A 23,902-nucleotide genomic window follows, 5' to 3' on the forward strand; every position below is an offset into this window, starting at 1 on the left:
GCAGGGGCGGCACAGACGCAGTGCTCATTTCCTGTTGATTAACTCATTTGTCAGAGGGTGGGAAGAGAGACGTCAGCGGTGATTGACACGAGGCTTGTCACGTCATCTTGCTGACCCACTCCATCACCCTGGTATTCCTAACGGCAGCGGTGGTACTCCCAATTACCGTACACCACGGGTGGCATCATGAACTAGCGAGGCTTGTCACAACGTCACGTTACACCTGGGTCCTAACATCGCTAGAACAGTGCTGGCATGGGATGTTAGTATAAGCTTTTTATTTCACCTGGGGAAACATGAATTCAGAAGTGGTTGTCTTAATAGTAGTGGACAACCGCTTTAATAATTGCTTTGGTCAGATTAAAAAGACAAGGAAAATAAACAACTACAAGGTAATCAGTGCAGGTGGCACAGAGAGGAAAAGAATTGCCTGAAAGGTAGAAAGAGGCATTTGTTAGTGAACAAAATATATTATAAAGACTCTTCTCTATGCTTCTACTATTGAAATGGAATTAAAGGGAACCTGTCAGGTCCAATATCCACCCAGAACCACGAGTAGTTCTGGGTGCATATTGCTAATCCCTGCCTAACCGTCCCTGTATCTAGTTGCATAGATAAACAGATCTTTAGAAAACGTTTTTCTAAAGATCTTTTATCTCATGCTAAAGAGCGCGGGGACTAGTCCCAAGGGTGTTGCTTCCCTTGCTAGTCAGCCCCATTAGCATGACCCTGGAGTTTCGGTCATGTGCAGTATGAAGCCGGGTGTACGCGTCCCGGCTACAAACTGAAGTAATGCACATAACTGATGTAGGGGGCATGACCAAAACTCCGGGGTCATGCGCACTGACCCGAAATCCAGCGTCGGGTGGCGATGGCAGCGGTGAGTGAGATCATCCTCTAATGCTGCGCATTCATCAGCATGTTAACACGCTCACAGGGACGTACTAACATGCTAAAGGAGCCGACTAGCAAGGGAAGCAATACCCTTGGGACTAGTCCCCGAGCTAATTAGCATATGATAAAAAGATCTTTAGAAATACTTTTTTTAAACATCCCTTTATCTATGCTAGTGTATACAGGGACAGTTAGGATGGGATTACTAATATGCACCCAGAACTGCTCGTGGTTGTGGGTACATATTGGACCTGACAAATTCCTTTTAACCTCTTCCGGCCCCAGCCTGTTTTCACCTTCCTAAACAGACCAAATATTACAATTACAATTCTGTCCCGTATCATTTTATGTGGTAATAACTTCAATGAATGTGGAACACTTCAATGAATCTCAGTGATTCTGAGACTGTTTTTTCGTGACACATTGTAATTCATGGTAATGGTAAATTTTGGTCTATATGCATTTTGTTTGTTTTTGAAAATATGACATTTTGCAATTTTCAAACTTTGAATTTTTATGCTCTTAAACCAGATAGTTACGGTATATCACACAAAATAATTATTGAATAACATTTGTCACATGTCTACTTTACATCAGCACCATTGTTGAAACAGAATTTTTTTAGTTAGGAAGTTAGGAGGGTTAAACGTTTATTAGCAATTTCTAATTTTGTCAACAAAATTTACAAAACCATTTATTTTAGGGCCCACATCACATTTGAAGTGACTTTGAGGGGCCTATGTGACAGAAAATACCAAAAAGTGACACAATTTTAAAAACTGAACCCCTCAAAGCGCTCATAACCACATTCAATAAGTTTATTAGACCTATAGGTGCTTTACAGGAACTAAAGCAATGTGTAAGGAAAAAAATGATAATTTTATTTTTTACCACAAAAATATTTCTTTAGCCCCAAGTTTTTCATTTTCCAAGGGCAACCGGAAAAAAATGGACCATACAATTTGTTGTACAATTTCATCTGAATATGCTGATACCCCATATGTGGTGTAAAACTACTGTTAGGGCAAACGGCATGACTCGAAAGGAAATGAGCACTATTTGACTTTTATGCCGGCGTCACATGGTACGATATATCGGGCGATATGTCGTCGGGGGTCACGTCGTTAGTGACACACATCCGGCATCGTTTGACATATCGTACCGTGTGACACCTCCGAAAGACTGTGAACGAGCAAAAATACTCACCTTATCATTGCTCGTTGACACGTCGTTCATTTTCAAAATGTCGGTCCTCCTTCTATGCTCCGGTTGATCATCGTTCCCGAGGCAGCACACATCGCTCCGTGTGACACCCCAGGAACGACGAACACAGCTTACCTGCGGCCGCCAGCAATGCGGAAGTAAGGAGGTTGGCGGGGTGTTACTTTCTGCTCATCTCCGCCCCTCCGCTTCTATTGGGCGGCCGCTGTGTGACGTCGCTGTGACGCCGAACGTCCCTCCCCCTTCAGGAAGAGCATGTTCGCCGCCCACAGCGACGTCGTCCGGGAGGTAAGTACGTGTGACGGGGGGTTAACGACTTTATGCACCACGGGCCCGTGCAACCACGGGTCCGTGACGCACAAACAACGGGGGCGGGTACGATCGTTCGTGCAATCGCACGATAGATCGTGCTGTGTGACGCCGGCCTTAGAGCACAAAATTGTCTGAAATAGATTGCGGGCACCATGTCATGTGTGGAGCGCACCTGATGTGCCTAAACAGTGGAAGCTTCCCGTAAATGACCCCATTTTGGAAGCTACACCCTTCAAGAAATGTATTTAGAGACTTCCGGGAGGTGGAGCTACGAGGTTGCTGCTGTTATCATGAGCTCCTGCAACAGCCTAGGCCAAAAACGTTATCCAGGCCCATCCTAACATCTCAAGGCTGCGGGGATAAGGCCAGGACAAGGGGCGCACATCGGGCCTGGCTCTCCTGATACTCCGGAGGTGATAGGTGTACGCTGCACCACAAAGAAAGGAGTGCTCTGACACCAAGCACCAGGCTGCAGGCTGTGGACTGTGCTGCACAGAAGAACGCTACCCATCCTCCCTGCTCCCCCTGCAGCTGTGCCACTGCAAACGGAAAGCACCCGGGATCTGGTAAGAGGGAAGAAAAACCGGGCACTAACATCTAGAAAGAGACAGGGAAGGGGATTGGAAGTACTTCCAGCGACAGCCATAGTTTTCAGTGAACTCTCACACACTCCCCACGCCCCCCTCTCTGCCACAGAAGTAACAGTGAAAGTCTGTGAGGAGAGAGCAGAGGGGCTGGAGGAAGCTGACAGGGGGAGTGGCTGTGGGGGCAGAGCTGCCTGAGAGAACTGGGGGCGGATACCCTGAAGTCTTTTTAATCTAAGTTGCATTCAAGCATATAAACCACCTCTGAACCACAGCTCCAGCAATCAACCTCTCTCCAGAGCAGCTGGGCTATAAAGGGTCATCTTCAGAGCCCACAGACCCCAGTGCCAAAGGACTTTAACCCCTATTAAAAATAAAAGAAGTATTAAGAATAAGGGAGGAGGGGAGTAAAGTGCAGGGAAGCTTGGACTCTTGCTAGAACCCCCTGGGAGAAATACCTTCTCATAGCTCTGCAGCCTGATTGACAACCAGGACCAGGGCTCAGCATACTAACTATCCTTCCTAGAAAAATAAAAAGGATTGTGCACCGCACTGCTTACCTTTACTGGAGGTAGTGTGATGTTCCTGTCCCAAACACAGTTCAGTGTGAAGTTTCCTTGATTACATCCATTTGCTTTCAGATGTCACAGCAAAGCATTTTGTCTAATCTTGATGGATCCAACAAAGTCCCTTACCGAGGTGCTATTGCCCAATTTAAACAAGTATATCCATAGAACAAAAGGAGGTGTCCATACGTATGGACCCGTGAAAGCACCCCTAGTGGTGCGAAACGGTACCGTCGTCCTCGTGCTCCCCTCCCTGCATTCCCTCATGTCCGTCTCACCTGTCAGCATTGAAAAATAAAATAGTCCCAGGATATCGGTGAGTGCTGCCCTGTCTCCTTTTGTTCTATAACTATCCTTCCTATACAAATGTAAAAACATTTTAAAGTGAAGTCACCCATTTCTGCAAAGAGGTTGCCTGGAGTTCCACACAACGTGGAAAATTTTTTAGGTAAAAATATTCCCACATCCGCTAAAAAAGGAGGGAGGACCCGGAGTCAGGAGTCGCCCCCTCTGGCAAAGGCTGCAGCAGAAGCCAACATACCTGCATCCGATTCCCAATCCACTGTCAAAGCCATAATGGACTTGCTGATGCCGGTCATTGATAGTAGGCTGGCAGCATTCCAATCCTCTCTGGACATTATTGTTACCCAGGTTAACACACAAGGAACCAGGCTGACGGAGGTGGAACAGAGAGTTTCGGACCTAGAAGACTCTTTACAGGACCTCGCCGGGAAGCTGGAAGCCAAGGAGAAAGATGTAGCCTCCCTGTTGGAAAAGATGGATGATCTGGAGAACACATCAAGGCGGAACAACCTCCGGCTGGTAGGTATCCCTGAGTCGGTTCACCCAAAGGACTTACAAAAATTTACCACAGAATGGCTACCTAAGGCCCTAAAAGTAAAAACAACATCAGGATCGATAGCCATCGAAAGAGCACACAGAATTGGTCCCCCTCGCAGGGATGGAAGTTCCAATCCCCGTCCGGTCATCTTTAGAGTGCTGGACTTGCAAGACAAACAAAAAATCTTGGCGGCTTTCCGGAATGAGAAGGGTCTCTCATACAACAAAAATAAACTCTTAATTTTTCAAAACTATTCAGGAATTGTGGCAGCAAAACGTAAAGCATTCAGCCTGGTATGCCGACTATTAGTGGAAAGAGACATTCGATTCAGCCTACAATATCCAGCGACCCTTCGCTTCACAGTGGAGGGGAAAAATTGGGAGTTCTAGGATCCGGAGAAGGCCCTGAACCACCTAAACTCAGGAGCATCACCTTCACCATTTAACAATGATACTTGACATGGTGACTTCAAGCACAATTTGTTTGATGTAATGTTTGAAATTTTACGGTTATTCATTGGTATGTTTATATTGAAGGCAGGAATCCTTGCGGTTGGGATGGGGGGGTTTAATGGGGTGTTGATGGGGGAGGGTGGGAGGAACCTCTGCGTGTGTATCTCCAAAGGTGCCCTTTTGTGGGGGTCTCTACTCACTGGCTGGGATGGGTGGAGCACCTTAAATGAGACAAGGTTAGGCTTTGAAAAAATTCCTAAGGCAGGTATTGGGTAATGGATAACCAAACAAACTTAGGAGTGTCCATGCTGCAGGAGCTGATATGGTGTTCGTGGAATGTGAACGGCCTCAATTAAATAGTTAAAAGGAGAAAAGTTCTTAACTATCTGAATCGCTCAAATTTTCACATCATATTTTTGCAGTAGACACACTGGCTAAAAGGTAACCATCCTTCTCTTCTGAGTAGGAAGTACATCATGTGTGCTGAGGCATCCTTTACCAAGAAACTGAGAGGGGTCGCCATTCTCATCAATAAGAACATCAATCATGAGGTATTAGATGTGATGGAGGACCCTTCTGGGAGAGTACTCTTGGTCAAAATTAACATTGAATGTATGGTTTATGGATTAGCTAACATATATGCACCTAACACTCCTGACACAAGATTTGACTCCGAACTCCTGGAAAACATAGCAGGGTGGAACACTTCTAATCTGATAGTGGGAGGTGATTTTAACGAGGCTTATGACCCAGTCCTGGATAGATCGAACCCTCAAAAGCCACATCTGGGCACACATAAGGGAGGTATAAAATTATTAATGGACCATCTGGGCTTGGTTGACATCTGCCGATTACAGCATCCAATTGATAAAGACTATTCACACTACTCTCATGTTCATAATTCTCATGCGAGATTAGATTATTGGCTGGTGAGTTCATAAGTGTTACCCTCACTTATGTCCTCGAACATCCTAGACATGTATCTATCAGACCATGCACCAGTCACGTTCAAATCAAGTTTGGGTGGGGCAGTAATTAGAGAGCGGACATGGAGATTCCCATCGTATCTTTATCAGTCAGAGGACTTTAAGAAGTCTTTACAGACCTTTTGGGACACATACAAAATAGACAACCAGGAACATAGCGAGGACGTTCATCTATTCTGGGTGGCCTCTAAAGCAGTGGTAAGGGGGCAAATACTTGCATATGTTAGCTACAGAAAGAAAAAGCTAATGAAGCGTACTCTGGAATCCCAGAAACATTTAACCCAGACATACAAGGCGTTTAAACTTTCTAATACACCAGCGGCAAAACAAAAATTCCTAGAAGCCAAAGAGGCTGCAGACACGTTGGCTCACGAAGCAGCACTGAACAATATTGATTACTTGAAACACAAATACTTTAAATGGGGCAACAAACCGGGAAGACTTTTGGCTTCCATGACAAAACCATTCAAACAGGCCACTAGAATCCAAAAGATTAAAAAAAGGGACGGGACAAACACATCCAGAGACTATGAGATAACAGAGGAGTTTAAGGCCTTTTTTGGATCACTTTACTCAGCTGAGACTGGAAATACTACTGATCGGGCTGGTTTTCTTCGGCCTGAGGTAACTCCACCCCTGTCTGAGGAACAGAAAGCCATTCTTGATGCACACCTTGGTACGGCGGAGGTTATGAAAACTATTAACACCCTCAAGGTCGCTAAAGCACCGAGACCTGACGGGTTTAGCAACAAGTATTATAAATTGTTAGGGCCCTCTGTAGGACCGCATCTATGTGCAGTGTTCAATGAAATAGTGAGGGCTAAGAAGCTTCCAGATGGTTTCAATGAAGCATGTTTTATTGTCCTGCCCAAGCCGGGTAAAGATCCCTTACAAGTTGAAGGGTATAGGCCAATTTCTTTACTCAACTCAGACTTTAAAATCTTCAGTAAAATATTAGCTAATAGATTACAACAAATTATCCCGGATTTGATATTGCCTTGCCAGACTGGGTTCATTCATGGAAAGTCGATTACCTATAATATTAGGACGGCAATAGGAGCTATCTCATACAGCAGACAGCACCGACACACCAAGAACATCATTGTAGGATTAGATACGGAAAAGGCCTTCGATAGGGTCTCCTGGGGCTATCTGTATGGCCTTCTTGATAGACGAAAATTTGGTCCCTGGTTTGGCGAGGCAATCCAAATGATTTACAAGGACCCAAGATCTTATCTGTCCATAAACAATGCACCATCTCAAGCTTTTAATATACAGAGGGGAACGCGTCAGGGATGCCCACTTTCACGGTTATTATTTAACCTGGCATTAGATCCACTTCTACGAACATTACAAAATTTGCCAGAGTTCCAGGGAGTGAAGGTCAGACATTCTATGATCAAAATGTTGGCCTTTTCAGATGATGTATTGCTATTTATAGCCAACCCTGCTCAAGCAATCATGGCAATAATGAATACACTAAACAGATTTGGGGAAATCTCAGGCTTTAAAGTTAACTACAACAAATCGGAGGCATTGGCGATATTTAGAACTGGTAAAATTAATGATGCCTCATTTCCATTTCAATGGTGTTCGGAGTCTATTAGGTACCTGGGCATCCAACTTCCAGCCAACCCGTCACTGATGTATAAATTAAACTATAGGCCTTGTATAGCCTCCTTGCTTCAGCTCCTGCAGTCATGGAACAGATTTAAACTATCTTTCTCGGGCCGGTGTCATCTCATAAAAATGATAGCGTTTCCTAAATTGATGTATCTCTTCCAGTCTCTTCCATTGCTGCTAACCAACTCTGATATAAAGATGCTAAATACGGGATTCAGGAAATTCATCTGGGGACATGTGGGGTGTTCCAGGATAAGCCTCTCTAAACTTACCCTTCCCAAAAAGGATGGGGGAATTAACCCCCATCGAGGAGATTCATTATCCGTAATTTTGTAGTTTAACATCATAATGTATTGTATTATATGATTATTGATTATAGGTTTTTGTTATTAAAATCTAATAAAAAGAAGGTTAAAAAAAAAAAAGAAATGTATTTAGATGTGTGGTGAGCACTTCGAACCCACAGGTGCTTCACAGAATGTTATAATGTAGAGCAATGAAAATTGAAAAAATAATTTTACAAAAAAATATTAATTTAACGTCAAATGTTTTTATTTTCACAAAGGTAATAGGAGAAAATTGACTGTACAATTTGATGTGAAATTTCTCCTGAGTAAAGGTATACCCCATTTCTGGTGGAAAACTACTGTTTGGGCACACAGTAGCACTCAGAAGGGAATGAGCGGTATTTTGGCAAGAATAGACTGCCGATGGTATGTTGCTTTTGAAAAGTCCCTGACATGCCAAAGCAGCAGAAATCCCCCATAAGTGAACCTTTTCTGGAAACTATATCTTTCAAGGAATTCATCTACAGGTGTAGTGAGCCATTTGAACCCTCAGGTGATTTATGGAATTGTATAACGTTAGGCTGTGAGAATAAAAAAGCAACAATATTTCATCTAAACTGTTGCTTTGGCCCCAAAGTTTTTTTTATTGTCAACAAGGGTAATAGGAGAAAATTGACCATATAGTTTGTTGTGTAATTTCTCCTGACTGGGCCAATACCCTACATGTCAGGAACTACTTTTGGGGTACAGTGCGAAGCTCAGAAGGGAAGAAGTGCCTTACTGGGCTTCATAATTTGCTGAAATGATTTGCAAGTGCTATGCCACATTAGCATAGTCCCTCAGGTGCCAGAACAGCAGTAGTTCCCCATAAGTGACCCCATTTTACAAACTGCACCCCTCAATGAATTTATTTAGAGGTGAAGTGAGCATATAGACACCACAGGTGTGTCACAAACATTTATACTATTGGGCGGAGAAGAAAAAATAATTACAGTGGTACCTTGCTTAACAAGAGCAATCCGTTCTGGGACTGTGCTTGTTAATCAAGTTACTTGTTCAGCAGAGCAAGATTTCCCATAGGAAATCATTGCAATGCTGACAATTCGTTCCACAATGTGTTAAATGTCCCATCCTGGTCCCCTATTCTATCAATCCACACATGCACAAATGCACACAAACATGTACAAACACACACAAACTCACACAAACACACAAGCACACATGCACACGCACATATTATATGCTCACCTTACCTTCCGTTCCATCGCCAGTCTCCTGGGACTTGCTGTTCTCCGGTGCGGGCCATGTATCAGGTAACCATAACGACAAGGGCGGAACTTCTTGCCAGAGCGCTGACGTCAAAGGCAGAGCCGCTTGCCTCTGATTGCCCAGCGCGCTGCCTTTGACAAGCGGTGACAGGAACCAGGAAGTTCCTGCTTCATTGCTATGGATACCGATGCCTGGAGTGGAGCGGAGCGGCACGGTGCGGCGCACTACAGGACCCAGGAGGCTGGCGATGAAACAGAAGGTACAGATATTATATGCTCACCTTACCTTCCGTTCCACCGCCGGCCTCATGGTACTTGTAGTTCGCCGCGATGTACCCGGGAACTACAAGAACCATGAGCCCGGCGGTGGAATGGAAGGTAAGGTGAGCATAATACTGTATGTGTGTGCGTGCGTGTTTGTGTGTGTTTGTGCGTGCATGTGTGTGTTTGTGTGGACTGCAAGAGCGGGTCAGAGCGCGGTGGATGGACGGAACCGGAAGTGTGTGCAGTGAGGATTTTGCTCGTACAGCAAAGCTTTCTTGTAAACCGAGTTACAAATTGACAGAAAGCTTTGCTTGTTAAGCGAAATTCTCGTTAAGTGGGTTACTCGTTAAGCGAGGTACCACTGTACATTTTTACAACTAAAATTTTGCTTTAGCCCCAGATTTCCAATTTTCACAAAGAGAAATAGGTAAAAAAAAAAGCCCCATAATGTCTTACATAACTTCTCCTGAATGTGGCAGTACCCCACTTGTGACTACAGAGAACTGTTTGGCCAAATGGCAGGGCTCAGAAGGGATGGAGCGCCATTTGGCTTTTGGGAGCAAAGATTTTCCTAGAATAACTTGGAGACAACAGCAGAAACCTCTAAAAGTGAAACCATTTTAGAAATTAAACCCTTTTCGGAATTCTTCTAAGGGTATGGTGACATTTTTTTCTCTGGTAAAACCCATGTATTCAAGCACAGTGAATATTCCACAATTAAAAATTGAAAATAAGCCCTTGTAATGCCCAGTACATTGTGCCCAGCTCATGCTTCTGGAGACACACACCCGATAAAGTAAGCACTACACTACAACAATGTCAAACATGTGGATGTAAACTAGGGTTTAGGCTCATTGTGGGGCTCAGATTAGAGAGGGATTTGGGAGGGGGGAGCCATAGCACTTTACAGAGTATTTGTGCTACTAGTTATGTTAAGGCCCCTTATATTACAGTCAACAGATGACTGACCTGAGTGGGGACTTGTTTTTTTGTGGGTTGAGTTGATTGCCATTGGTAGCAATTTGGGGTACAGAACATTTTGAATCAGTTCACATTTATCCTGTGCTTTATACTGAACACGTATATTAGGGTTTACATCCATATCTCTGAAATATGTAATTCAGGTGAAACGTTTGACAGATGCATTAACTAATGAGGCAGCAGAGTTGTACCGGATTACATTTGGCTTCTATTCAAAAGTGTCCTTTTTTTCAAAGGTGCACAAAACTGCGGTTGACCACACTTTTGTGCACACCTAAAAAGATGGGTAGCAAGATGTACACCGCGGGACGACAGGCCACACGGGAGTTCACAGTGACTCAATCTGCCTCATTTCAGTGAAATTTCTTTTAGAAATTTTGCATGAATCCTATTTTAAAGAGATTTACATGGAAACCCTCAGTGTAGAATGCAGGATAAATGTGATCTGATTCCTACTGTGATCTTTGGGACGCAGAATGAACAACTCAACCACAGTTGAAGAATTGTCTCTATTTTTTACACTGTTAACCTTACAATTACAGCCATACCAGTTTATATACTATTATATACTTAAAAATGTTGGGGGGGTTTTGTTACAAAATAGATTTTTTTTGCATTACTATATTTTGAAGGCTATAGTTTTTTCTATTTTTGCCACGTTATGTAGGGGTTTGTTTTTTGCGGGATGAGTTGGAGTTTTTATTAGCACCATTTTGGGGCACATAACATTTTTTGATTGCTTTCCATTCCACTTTTTGTGAGGCAGAAAGAATCAAGAAGAAACAGCAATTCGGGAATTATTATTATTTTTTTTTTCACGCCAAATATAATAAAAGTCATAACATGGTTTTATTCTTCAGGTCAGTATGATTACAACAAGACCATATTTATATATTTTTTTTATATTTTACAGCTCTTACACAATATGGTTCAGTGCACACGATGCACTTTTTTTGGTTTTTTTTGTCTGTTTTTTCTTGCAGATTTTCAGAAATCTGCAAAGAAATCCTGATGCCAGCAAAGTCTGTTAGAATTCTGAAGTGCAGTGCACACATTCAAGATTTTTTCCTTGTAGATTTAGATAAAAATCAGCAGTATGTCAATTCTTTCTGCATTTTTTTTCTGCATTTTCATCATTGAAAGCAATGAAAAAAACACATCAAAAAACGAATTATATCGTGGGAAAACCACTTGAAATTGTGGCAAAACACACAATTTTTTTCTGCAGTATTTTTCTTGCCAGAACATGCAGATTTTTGTGCAGATTTTCTGCAACCAAATCTGAAAAATGTGCAGATAGCCCATAAACAATTTTATAGAAAAAAAAATTGTTTTTGCATGGCCTTATTTTGACCGCTATAGCTATTTTTTTTTTTTCGCTGATGGAGCTGTATGGCGGCTTCTTTTTGCAGGACAAGTTATCATTTTCAGTGATACCATCTCTTTCTCCATACTGCTTGTTGAACTAGTTTCTTTCCACATTTTTGTCGGCTGTATGATGAAAAGACAGTTTTTTTGCCATGTTTTTTATTTATATTTTTACAACGTTCACTGCAGGGGTTGAATAGTTTGACAGTTTTATAGTTTAGGTTGTTCCGGACGCTGCAATGCCAAATGTGTACTTGTTTATTTTTGTTTTTACATTAATATACATATTTATTGGCATAATTTGTTTTCTTATTTTTTTCTTTACAGATTTTTACAGATTTGTTTTCAGTAGTTTTTATTTAGTCCCTCTATTACTGTGATCACTGCTGTAATGAATTTGAACCTCGGTCTCCCGATCGGGTGGGGGAGGCAGCGCACTCCTTCTCCCAACCTTCTAAATGCTGCGATTGCTATTGATTGCGGCATTTAGGGGGTAAATTGATTGTGGCATTTAGGGATGATGAGGGCACCTCCCTGGCTGTGACACCCTGAGCTTGGTTCTCACTTAGGCCTGTTTCACACATCAGTGAAAAACACAGACGTTTTTCACTGACGTGTTAAAAACGCATATGTCCCTCCGTGTGCTGTGATTTATGGCACATGTGGGTTTTACATGTGCTATCTGTGATCAGTGATCCATGATAGCACATGGAGGTCAGCTCACCTGTCCCCACTCCTGCTATCCATGGTGCTGAAGTCTCCTGAATGCTGTCTCCGGCCGCTGTGTCTCTCACCATTGCAGCTACTTACGAGTCAGCTGTGCAGTGCATAAATGCATACGCATAAGAATAATTGCCTGGCTTGGAAGCAGCTGAGAGCAGCGGCCAGAGACAGCGTCGCTGGACAAAGTGAGTATAAAAAGCTTTTTATTTTCAATGTACGTGCTTTTCTGGTACGTGTTTCACAGATCACACCATAGTGTGGTCTGTGAAACATCAGTGGTGCCAGAAAAAATTGACATATCTCCATGCGGCAACACGGACACGCGTGTACGCTGCACAGAGACACGGTCATAGAAAAAGCACTGATGTGTGTGCAGACCCATTGATTTTAATGGGTCTGCATATGTTTGTGATTCTGTTACATATAAAACTGTCACATACATACCAGAATTACTGACGTGTGAAAGAGGCCTTAAGCTGAGCTCCTGTGCCTGCTAGATCACCATGATGTACTGGTACCTCCATTTGCGAGAAACATCAGCAAGATATGATGTACCGGTACTTCTACTTCATATGTTGGTGTAGGAATTAAAAGATATTAGTGACTCTTTAACCATGCATCTTATTCTTTACTCCCTAGCTTACCAAGCAGTATGGAGATGTATTCAGCCTGCAATATTTTTGGCAAAATATGGTTGTACTCAATGGGTTTGAAGTAATGAAAGAAGCTTTGATGCAAAAGTCTGAGGATATAGCCGATAGGCCTCGATTCCCTTTGTTTGAGTCTCTTGGGATAACTGGAAATTCAAAAGGTAACCATTAAATATATTATATTATGGAAATAGAATAAAGGGGATTTCTGAGCACAGAGATTATTTAAAGAGAACCTGTCAGCAGGATTTAGCACTATAAAGTAAAGCCATGTCTAATAACTGTGCTGTTAGCACCAACAACACTTGAGAATATTTTTGTTTGGTCAAAATTTCAGTAATTTGTTTAAACAACAATGGCTTCCAATCTGTGTGATTTTTGCATTGTCTGTTAACAGGGGTGAGCCTGGCACATTATGGTCGAGCATGGCAGGAGCAAAGAAGGTTTTCCTTAACTACACTGAGAGATTTTGGCATGGGAAAGAAATCTCTTGAAACGAGAGTTTCAGAGGAAGCCGAATTTTTGTGTGCTGAGTTCCAATCACTAAAAGGTCAGTGAGCAGAAAAATTCTCTGGTATTAAACTTGTGGCATGAATATGTAAGTGGGTAAAGTGCCAGTCGCATGAATAAATAAATGAAACACTCATCTACAGTATATAAATGATGAATCCTGGGAGATTCAAAAATCATGCAAGTTTAATGTTTGTTTTTATTAGATTACAAAAAAGAATAAAAAAGATAAGTTTAAAAAGTGGGAACCAACAAATGGCACCACAACTCTGTATAAAAACAGGAGTGAAACAATGTATGTATAGTGTTTCCCCGAAAAGAAGACAGGGTCTTATATTATTTTATGGCTCTGAAAGATGCGCTGGGGCTTATTTTCAGGGGATGTCTTATATTTTCCCATGAACAACAATCCACATTTATTCTTGAACAAAAATCAACATTTCTTCAAATCTAATCAGGTCCTCACATTGTGGAACACCAACATTTTGTGTTACTCCTATTACTGGCTCAGATGCACATTTTCTTATCTGATCTGTTATTCTCATGGTGCAGAATCCGTCCAATAGTGGTGGGTACAGACCATATTTACAAGGGTTTAAATTACCTGCTTCAATTAATTATTCTCTATGTACTGCTAAGTTACCCCCAAAAGCAAGCAGACACCACCTGAAAGGGTTACACTTTCCAGACCCCAAACAATTAGAGTTGGCAAGTGAATGGGCTCTCATACACAGATCTGCATCACTGTCAGGTCCCCCTGTGTTCTACAGCGGTTGGCTTCTGGAAGCAGTATCACTTACACTGAGTAATACTGGTACCTGTTCTGTTTGTGAGAGCTGCAGTGTAGTGCAGTTGGAATGGAGAGGGACCTGACAGCGACCAGATCTCTGTGTGATAACCCATCCACCAATGGCACTTACCAGCTGTAATTGTTTGGGATAACACCCATGGTAGATTAAAATAGATCCACACATATAGAAGAAAAAAACAGATATCATTGAAATCAATATTTTATTGAAAAATATTAAAACCTTAAAAAGAGAGAATGTACAGAAAAATGCTTAAGGGGGACCGTACAGCATACAGGACAAACACAGCATAAATAAGGTAATACAAACAAGTCAGTAAGGTATTCAAATATAATATTACAAGTGAAAATAAAAATATATTAACAAAAATAAAAGGTCGCATCAAAGACTATATACCATCCAAAAAAATAAATAATATTATATTAAGTGAATATAAGTATATAATAGATGTATATAGACCAAAAGTGTCTAGTAGTTGTGCAAACAAAAATTGCTCAATGTACACTACAGGTCAAAAGTTTAGGGTCACTTAGGTATTTCCTTATTTTTGAAAGGAAAGTACATTTTTTTTTTCAATGACGCTAACATTAAATTAAACAGATCCTCAACTGGCAGCTTCATTAAATAGTACCCACAAAACGCCAGTGTCAACGTCTAGAGTGAAGACGTGAGTCCAGGATGCTGGCCTTCAATGCAGCGTGGCAAAGAAAAAGCCATATCGGAGACTGGCTAATTAAAGGAAAGGATTAAAGGAGAAAATTATTATTTCAAGTAAAAATCATTATTTCTAACCTCGTCAATGTCTGGACTATATTTTCTATTTATTATGCAACTCATTTGATGATTAAAAGTACGATTTTTCATGGAAAAGACAAAATTGTCTGGGTGACCCCAAACTTTTGAACTGTAGTATAAATCCCAATACCACAACTGACTATAATGTTATTTCAGGCTGCATTCTATATTATGTCCACAAGATGGCGCCAAAGTATAACAAACCAAATGTCAATATCGAATATCCTTATTATGGTAGAAGCAGATAAGCTTCATTACCATGTATGGCACCAAAGCCAAATAAAACAAAGGACAAATTATATCAACATAGATATAGGCCAAATAGCTACCTGAGTGATAAAGACAAATGGTCCCTCACCCAGACGTCCCTTCCTCAGGGAACGTGTGGGGATGAGAAGGAAGTGGGCTTTAAATACCCCCTTATCCAATGTAACTGCATCCAAACGGTGACGTGTAATGGAAAAAGTCAGAAGTGGCGCATGCGCCTACATATGATGCTACCACATAAAAATGATTTCCTCTATGGACCGCACGCTACGTGTCACAGACCTGAAGACGGCGGCACACTTGTGCTAATCTATTTATTGCTCTTTCAGAAGTCAAGGCCTTTTATTTTTGTTTATATATTTTTATTTGCACGTGTAATATTATATTTTAACACCTTACTGACTTGTTTGTATTAAAGCCCACTTCCTTCTTGCTCAGACACGTCCCCTGAGGAAGGTTTACGAAACGGACATCACGTCGGGGTGAGGGACCATTCAGCCTTTGTCTTTATCACTCAGGTAGCTATTTATCCTATACCTATGTTGTTATAATTTGTCCTTTGTTTTATTTGGTGTTGGTGCCATACACGTTAATAAAGCTTATCTGCATCTACTATAATAAGGATATGCGATGTTGACATATGGTTTGTTATACTTTGGTGCCATCTTGTGGACATAATATAGAATACAGCCTGAAATAACATTATAGTCAGCATTGGTATTGTGATTCATATTGAGCAATTTTTGCACAAGCACTAGACACTTTTGGTCTATATACATCTATTATATACTTATATTCACTTTAAATAATATTATTTTTTTTGGATTTATTTTTTTGATTCAACCTATTATTTTTGTTTAGATATTTTTATTTGCACTTGTAATATTATAATATTATACTTTAATACCTTACTGGCTTGTTTGTATTACCTTATATATGCTGTGTTTTGTCCTGTATGCTGTACGGTCCCCCTTAAGCATTTTTCTGTACATTCTCTCTTTTTACTGTTTTAATATTTTTCAATTAAAAAATTGATTTTAATGTTATCCTGTTTTCTTGCTCCTATATGTGTGGATCTATTTTAATCTATCATGGGTACTAATTTTTGTTTGTAATTTTTTGGGGTCTGGTGAGCGTGATTTATTTTATTTGTTTTTGGGGGGTGGGGGAGTGGGCGGGGTGTCTGCTTTCTCTTGGCGATTTCTGCTTTCCTAGATGGACAGTCCTGCTGTATTCTTTACCTTTTATAGCTGCTTGGAACATCAACTATGGCTTATTTTTGGAGTAGGGCTTATATTTTAAGCTTATTCAAAAAATCCCTCACAATCATACTAGGGCTTATTTTCGGAATAGGTTTTATTTTTGGGGAAACAGTGTAATACACACAGTCAAAAATGAATGTCAGACATTGATTTTCTGCTTCCACAGAATTTAACAAAAAATAAAACTCATGAATAGGCCTGGACAGAAATGATGGTTCCTCCTTAACTTAATATTTGGTTGCACAACCTTTTGAGGCAATCACTGCAATCAAACTATTCCTGTAACTGTCAATGAGACTTCTGCACCTCTCGACAGGTATTTGGCGATTCCTCAAGAGCAAAGTGCTCTAGTTGTCTCCTGTTTGAAGGTTGTCTTTTCCAGATGGCATATTTCAGCTCTTTCCAAAGATACTCAATAGGATTTAGGTCGGGGCTCATAAAAGGCCACTTCAGAATAGTCCAATGTTTTCCTCTTAGCCATTCTTGGGTGTTTTTAGCTTTGTTTTGGGTCATTATCCTGTTACAAGACCCATGACCTGCGACTGATACCAAGCTTTCTGACACTGGGCAGCACATTTCTCTCTATAATCCCTTGATAGTCTTGAGATTTCATTTTACCCTGCACAGATTTAAGACACCCTGTGCCAGATGCAGCAAAGCAGCCCCAGAACATAATAGAGCCTCCTCCATGTTTCACAGCAGGGACAGTGTTCTTTTGTTGACATGCATCATTTTTCTATCTGTGAACATAGTGATGATGTGCCTTGCCAAAAAGTTCAATTTTTGTCTCATCTGTCCATACTACATTCTCCCAGAGGTTTTGTAGCTTGTCAACATATAGTTTGGCAAATTCCAATCTTGTTCTTTTACGATTTTTTGTCAACAATGGTGTCCTCCTTGGTCGTCTCCCATGAAATCCACTTTAGCTCAAACAATGACGGATGGTGCTATCTGACACTGATGTTCCTTGTGCTGTCCTTTGTTGTATTTGGTTTTGGTGCCATACATGTATTTAATGAAGCTTACCTGCATCTACTATAATAAGGATATGTGCTATTGACATTTGGTTTGTTATACTTTGGTGCCATCTTGTGGACATAATATAGAACACAGCCTGAAATAACTATAGTCAGCATTAGTATAGTGATTTAAGCGCTTGAAGTTCACCTTTAATCTCTTTAGACGTTTTTCTGGGCTCTTCTGTTACCATTCATATTATCCATCTCTTTGATTTGTCATCAATTTTCCTCCTGTGACCACGTCCAGGGAGGTTGGCTACAGTCCCATGGTTCTTAAATTTCTGAATAATATGTGCAACTGTAGTCACAGGAACATCAAGCTGCTTGGAGATGGTCTTATAACCTTTACCTTTAACATGCTTGTCTAGAATTTTCTTTCTAATCTCCTGAGACAACTCTTTCCTTCACTTCCTCTGGTCCATGTTGAGTGTGGTACACACCATGTCACCAAACAGCACAGTGAGTATCTGTAGCCCTATATATAGTCCCACTGACTGATTACAAGATGGTAGTCCCCTGTGATGCTAATTAGTTAGTTGTTACATTATTTTCAGGGCTACCATAATTTCTGCCCAGGCCTGTTTCATGAGTTTTATTTTTTTAAAAATTCAGTGGAAGCATGGTTAAAAAGCAATGTCCGACTTTCATTTGTTTATTTTCATAGATTTTTTTTATGTATTATTACTTTTGTCAGATTCAAGTTATTTCTGTGACCATCGTGGATTTTTCTTTCGTTAAACGAGGGGTGTCAACAATTTTGACCACGTGTGTAACACTTCTCAATAGTCCCTAATAAAGTTTCAATGAATTTGTACAAAAATAGGTATTGTTTGGTTGTTTTTTTCAGTCAGGACAGGGTAAGAGATGATGAGTAAGAATGGAATTATGTGGCAATGACTACAGATATGTTCATTATCCTAACAATACAGTAATGAAGTAAATACAATACTAATTAAAGTTACATATGCTAGTCACAATCATCACTAGATCCTAGCCATCACATTAGACAAATGTTGTCAAATTAAGAAGGCAACAAATATCTATAATATGGAATGAGCATAATCATATGGATTGAAAATAGCCATACATATAAGTACCAGTGCAAATTGAAGAAAGAGTGTTATATACCATATTTTCCGACTATAAGACGCCCCCCTCCCCAAATGTCCGGGGAAAGTGAAAGTGGGGGGGGGGGGTCGAATAGTCTGTATGTAGGGCATCACTGCGGTGGAGCGGGTCATCGGCGGTGTGAGCAGGCTGTAACAGCGCCTGCTGTGACCACGTGGGCCCGCTCATTTCATATGCTCGCATCCTCCCGCCAATCATCTCTCAGCGGTGACAGGTGGGCGGAATGATGGGCAGAAGAGCTGGCCCGCGTGATCACCCCTGGCAACTACAGCCTGGAGTGATCTTGTGTGGCTATATTCACTTCCCCTACGCATAATCATCAGCGCGGGGGGCAGTGAATAAGTACTGTATACTTACCGGTCACTGTTCCCTACAGCATCGCAATGTCCTCCTGTCTGCCAGCTCGCTGATGTGTGGAGAGTGGTCCGCACAGCGATCTGTCGTGGGCTTCATCGAATCACGTGTTTCAGATACAGTGGAACCTCGGTTTAGGAGTAACTTGGTGTGCGAGTATTTCGCTATACGAGCAAAGCTTGCTGTAAATTTGTAACTCTTGTTTACGAGCAATGCTTTGCTGCACGAGCAAATACTCACTGCACACACTTCCGGTTCCGTACTTTCACCGCCCTCTGACCCGCTATTGCAGTCCGCACAAACTCGTGTAGCATCCAGGGGGCAGGGGGATTCAGGTACGGGTTCTCGTACCTGAGTTACTCGTCGCCACGCCGGTGTGATGGTCTGGGATATTGCGGTGGCCTGCCCGGCTTCGTGCCCCAAGGTGTACACCAATAAGGAGGGAGGATGATGGGGATTGTAGTAGGAAGATTGTTATGATGCCACCTTTGGTACGAGGCCAGGGATTAGCCGCCGCTGCTGTTGCTGTCCTCCGGGGCGGATGGTAATAGCAGCCGAAGATGGTATCGCTCCCGCCATATGGAGTGGGCCCTGGGAAGGATGATGAGGGAAGTAGTGATGGCGATGGCCTTTGGCGCCGAGGTGCGCTGGCGGTAGCGCCGGTAATAAGAGTCCGAGTCAGATGCTGCGGTTCCAGGTGTCTTTACTTACTCTTTGTGCCACTCGCCCGGGTAGTACCGGTCACCCGCTGTGATGTGCCCCGTTGACCTTGGATAAGTTAGAAGCAGTCACCGGTGTTTTAAAGAAGAAAGTCCTTTGTCAGAATTGCCCTTCCAGCCATGAGGAACCTGGGCTGAGCGCTCCGCTCCAAGCCGCAGGCCCCGTGAAGAGAAGAGAAGAAAGTGGTGATGGTGTCTTGTCCCAGAACTGGTGTCCCGGGTAGACTGACTGAAGATTGTGTGAGTTTGCTCCTACTTCTACTCCAAGTGGAACCCGCCCCCCAGGTGGCTGGCTTCAGTGACTGGGGAAATCCCATGCCTAGTGATGGCCACCCCCCTGCCTTCCCTGAGCCATCTTCCCCTGTGAGAAGGCTCTTAAGCTGTATGTAAAGTGTAAATGTGGAACAACAGTGATTAACCCCCTCCATAGCCGAGGCAAATATCGCACCTTAAATAAGATGCAATACTCTGTGGTGACTGGAGCCTCAGGGGCTCCACACACGCACTAACACACACAAACACATATTATGCTCACCTTACCCTCCGTTCCCTCGGTGGCCTCCTGGTTCTTGTAGTCCGCAGGTACAGTATGTGTATCTGGTAACCTTCGCGACGATGCAGGAGCTTCCGCCGTCAGCCGCTTCTCAAAGGCAGCACGCTGACCAATCAGAGGCAAGTGGCTCATGCCTTTGACGTCAGCGCAGCGACTAAACATAGACAAGCAGCTCCTGCATATGACGTCTGCTGTTGAAGCGCTGACTGCGGAAACTCCTGCATTGGTCGCGATAGTTACCGGATACACATACCTGCGGACTACAAGAACCAGGAGGCCGCCAAAGGAACGGAGAGTAAGGTGAGCATAATATGTGTGTGTGTGTGTGTGTGTGTGTGTGTGTTTGTGCGTGTGTGGAATGGCACAATAGGGGACCAGGTTGGGACAATGTACAAGTTGTGGAATGAATTGTCTGAGCTGCAATTATTTCCTATGGGAAATTTTGCTTTGCTAGATGAGTAACTTGGTTTACAAGCTCCCTCCCAGAATGGATTGTTCTCGTAAACCAAGGTTCCACTGTATTTAGATGGAAACCTTGATGTAAGTACTCAGCATAGAACTCCGGATACATGTGAAATGATCCAAAATGCTCTGTACCCCAAATGCTACTGATGAAAACTTCAACTCATCCCACAACAAAAAAAAAACAACACACTAAGGTCCGTTATCTGTTATCAGAAATATAGAGGGTGTCCAAGTTACTGGTAGCACTAAGGCTGTGGAAAAGTGACGTGGCTCCCATCAAAAGAATCTAATGATATCTGAATCCACATGCCCCCCACCCTTCTAAGCCCCACAATACTGTATGCCTAAACTGCAGTTAGCATTCATATGTTTGACATTAATGTAGTGAGGAGAGTCCACTTATTTTATGGGTGTGTGATTCGAGAAGCACAAGCTGGACACACGTGATGAGTTACGGCAATCATCAGGACGTGGGAGCTGCAGCTGACGCTAACTTTCAGATGTTTGCTCCTGTTTGTATAGCCTTTTTTATTTTACCTGGGGGAGATATAGGGGTGGTCAAGCCCCCTACAATGTAAAGTGTATGGTTATGTAAAGCGTAATGGGATATGTATTTGTTGCGGGCGGGGGCCGCTGCCGCTTCTCTTGGGGGCCTGCTCGGATCCGTGTTCGCTGCTGCGGCTCAAGTGGTGACCGGACCCGGACTCGCACGGCCACCCGTCCTCACAACCGTCGGAAAGGGGATATTTACAGGGGAGGTGTTGTGTCTGTGACGCCACCCGTGGGTTGCGGTGAGGGATGGTGGCACCGCCGCTGCCTGGTGATGGGGCACCCGGGGCTGATGGAGCGGGGCAGCAAGATGGGATCCCCTCCACGGGTAGGGGAGGTGTAGTCCCGGGGCCCGCAGTCTGAACACGGGAGTGATGGCTGCTGGAGGTGGTGCGCCGGGTTGGACCGGGGGTCAATGGTGTACTCACAGTTCAGTAATTTCACACAAGTCCAGTAGTAAACCAAGTTGCCAGTAACCGGCTGCCGTTGGAGGGTGTACTCGGGTCCCGCACCCAGGTTAATGAACAGGTGTCCCTTCCTCCTGCACTCTATGTTTGTCTTTCCTTTTGGACGACTTTGCATGGAACGGAGAAGTGCACTCCCTGTTCTGTGTGTATTTGGGAGCAGTGGCCCGCAAAAGCTGACCGGACACCCTATCCCCCACGTTGGGCTTCTGTTTCGCTCTATCTGGGCAGTTAACGGGACAAAGTCTGGAACCTTGTCCCCAGCTGGTTAATTGGAGAGGGGCTTGCAACCTTCCTCGTCCTAGGGTCCAGGCACCCCAACTGTGCACAGCCTCTGGATTGGATTCCCGCTGTCGGCACCGACGGGCTACAACCCTACCCCGGTCCCCTTAAGGTTACCCGTGACCAGATCTCCGTCGCCTGTGGCCCTGTTCACTGTCTGCCACTTAGCTGGGTAGTCCAAGGGCTCCTACCCCTGACTACACTGCACACTTCGCTCCTCTCACTTCAACTGTCAACTTCGACTGTCAGAACTCAACTTCTGTGTACCCGCCTCTCACACCTCAGGACCCCTAGGTGGGCATTCTCATTCACCAGGTCCCGCCCACTGGTGTGTGCCTATTATCACGAGGGGGGTGGCTAGGGTTTAATGGCTGTGTGTTGTACCTGAGTGTGGGTTTCTGGTGGTGACAAGGAGGATGTACACTTTTGTGACTACCTGGTTTTGCCAGGGCGTCACATATTTGTGACGCCCCTGGACTATCAGGTTGTCACAGGGTACTGCACACTTTTTCTCTTCAGTGCAGTATTCAAATCCCTCATGGTTCTGGGTCCCTATCTTACAGTGCTGCCTCCAACAGCAAATCAAATCCTAGATACACCCTGCACCATACCCACCAGACACACCAGTGGGCGGCTTGGGCGGAATAGGGTCGCCCACCTAGGGGTCAGGGAGGGGAGGTGAGAAGTGTAGTGAAGCAGTAGTGAAGTGGAGTAGTGAAGTGGAGGAGGCTGGGAGTAGTGGCTCCCAGGAGAAGCTGACTAGGTTGCAGACGGTGGTCTGGACCTAGAGGAGTCGGACCCCAGTCGCAGGGGATTGAGGCTAGGTGCCTGAATCTGTCAAGAAAGATGGTCAGCAGCCTGGTCCTATCACCGGTCCAGGACCAAAGGCATGGCGGGGTACACGGACCCTAGGTCGGGGAGAAGCTTCAGACAACCCGGCAATTAACCTGCAGAGAACGGGGCCTTTATGGACTGTTCCCACTAGCTCCAGAAAAGGGGCACTAGTGCAATGAGGGGGATAGGGCCTTCCATGCAAGCAGCCCACTAAAATCCCAAGCGTGAGCTCTGAGAGCAGGCTCCCACACTTAGCCACAGTGGGGAGGGGGGTCCGGCAAGTTTCAGACTACTGGGCCACTACGGTGAATTTAAACTTTGTGCCAGGAGGCAGGTCACGGATCAGCAGGCAGCACTGCAGTTGACGGGACCCGGACGAGCTCCCCTTTGAGAGGCTGCGGCACCCAGAGACTTGGTTTACCCGGTTGTCAGCGTTTGCTTATTGGCTGAGTGAGTACCTGAGTGATTCCCCCTTCACGGCATCCAGTAGCATCATCCAGAGTACCGGGGCCTACCCCTACCCGTGGAGGGAAATGACACCTTGCTGCCCCACTCTATCACCCCAGGTACTCCTAACGGCAGCGGCGGTACTCCCAGTTACCGCACACCACGGGTGGCGTCACGAACTATAACTCCCCTGTAAATATCCCCTTTTCACTTTAGAGTGTGGCCCCTAAGCCCCCAGGTCCGGAGACCCTCTAGCCACAAACGGACACTAACCCCGGATCCGACCAGTTCGATCCGCCGCTGGGGCGCCCGGCACATATTAACAATGTGTGTTAATCGGATACTTTAGATTAAGACTAAATTAACAGATACAGTGCCTACAAGTAGTATTCAACCCCCTGCAGATTTAGCAGGTTTACACATTC

At 43.7% G+C, this 23,902-nt stretch overlaps 1 protein-coding gene across 3 annotated transcripts in view; it reads left to right on the forward strand.

The window, feature by feature from the left end:
• Window positions 1-23,902, forward strand: part of LOC142249911 (cytochrome P450 2D15-like) — a 106,055-nt gene that overhangs the window by 42,765 nt on the left and 39,388 nt on the right. For all 3 annotated transcript variants that reach the window (XM_075321887.1, XM_075321886.1, XM_075321888.1), the window contains exons 2-3: window positions 13,010-13,181; window positions 13,418-13,570. In XM_075321887.1, the coding sequence (XP_075178002.1) occupies window positions 13,010-13,181; window positions 13,418-13,570 (325 nt within the window). The remainder of the gene's footprint in view (window positions 1-13,009; window positions 13,182-13,417; window positions 13,571-23,902) is intronic.

Source organism: Anomaloglossus baeobatrachus, chromosome 8 (assembly GCF_048569485.1).
Source record: "Anomaloglossus baeobatrachus isolate aAnoBae1 chromosome 8, aAnoBae1.hap1, whole genome shotgun sequence".
NCBI lineage: Eukaryota > Metazoa > Chordata > Amphibia > Anura > Aromobatidae > Anomaloglossus > Anomaloglossus baeobatrachus.